At 69.7% G+C, this 501-nt stretch overlaps 1 protein-coding gene across 1 annotated transcript in view; it reads left to right on the top strand.

Annotated features, from left to right (window-relative positions):
- Positions 1-146: 146 nt before the first annotated feature.
- PHF12 (PHD finger protein 12) overlaps positions 147-501 on the top strand; it is a gene marked incomplete at its 5' end in the record, with an annotated part of 31,069 nt that continues 30,714 nt past the window's right edge. Inside the window, one exon of the mRNA XM_031060627.1 lies at positions 147-364. Within this exon, the coding sequence (XP_030916487.1) occupies positions 147-364 (218 nt within the window). The remainder of the gene's footprint in view (positions 365-501) is intronic.

Genomic DNA, 501 nt, shown 5'->3' with positions numbered 1-501 from the left:
CGGGAGGGGCCCTGCCGGACACGGGGCGGGCGGGGCGGGCTCGGCCGGGGCTCTGTCCCCCCCGCGATCCCCTCCCGGAGGGTCCGGGGCCGCTGTCCCCCCGGCGGGCACGGGGAGAAGGGCGCTGGGTCAGGGTCCGTGCAGCCCCTCAGAGCCCGCTCTGTCTGTGTGTGCATGTGCAGCAAATCCAGGCCCTCCTGGCTCCCCCCAAGAGCGAAGATGGGGAGAAGAAGAGCAGGAGGCCCGAGAAGGAGCCCAGGCGAAGTGGCAGGGCCACTAACCACGATAGCTGCGATAGCTGCAAGGAAGGAGGGGATCTGCTGTGCTGCGATCACTGCCCCGCCGCTTTCCACCTCCAGTGCTGGTAAGGCTTGGCGCTCTCTCCCTCCGGATCTGCCCAGAGCACCTTCCCTCCGGCCGCTCCCGCTTCCCGTTAGGTCCCGGGGAGGGGGGGGACGTGGGGCCGGCTGGAGCAGACAGGAACAAAAAAGAGGGGCAAAC

Source organism: Geospiza fortis, unplaced genomic scaffold, assembly GCF_000277835.1.
Source record: "Geospiza fortis unplaced genomic scaffold, GeoFor_1.0 scaffold425, whole genome shotgun sequence".
Taxonomy (NCBI): Eukaryota; Metazoa; Chordata; class Aves; order Passeriformes; family Thraupidae; genus Geospiza; species Geospiza fortis.
This window is presented reverse-complemented; position numbering and strand designations above follow the sequence as displayed.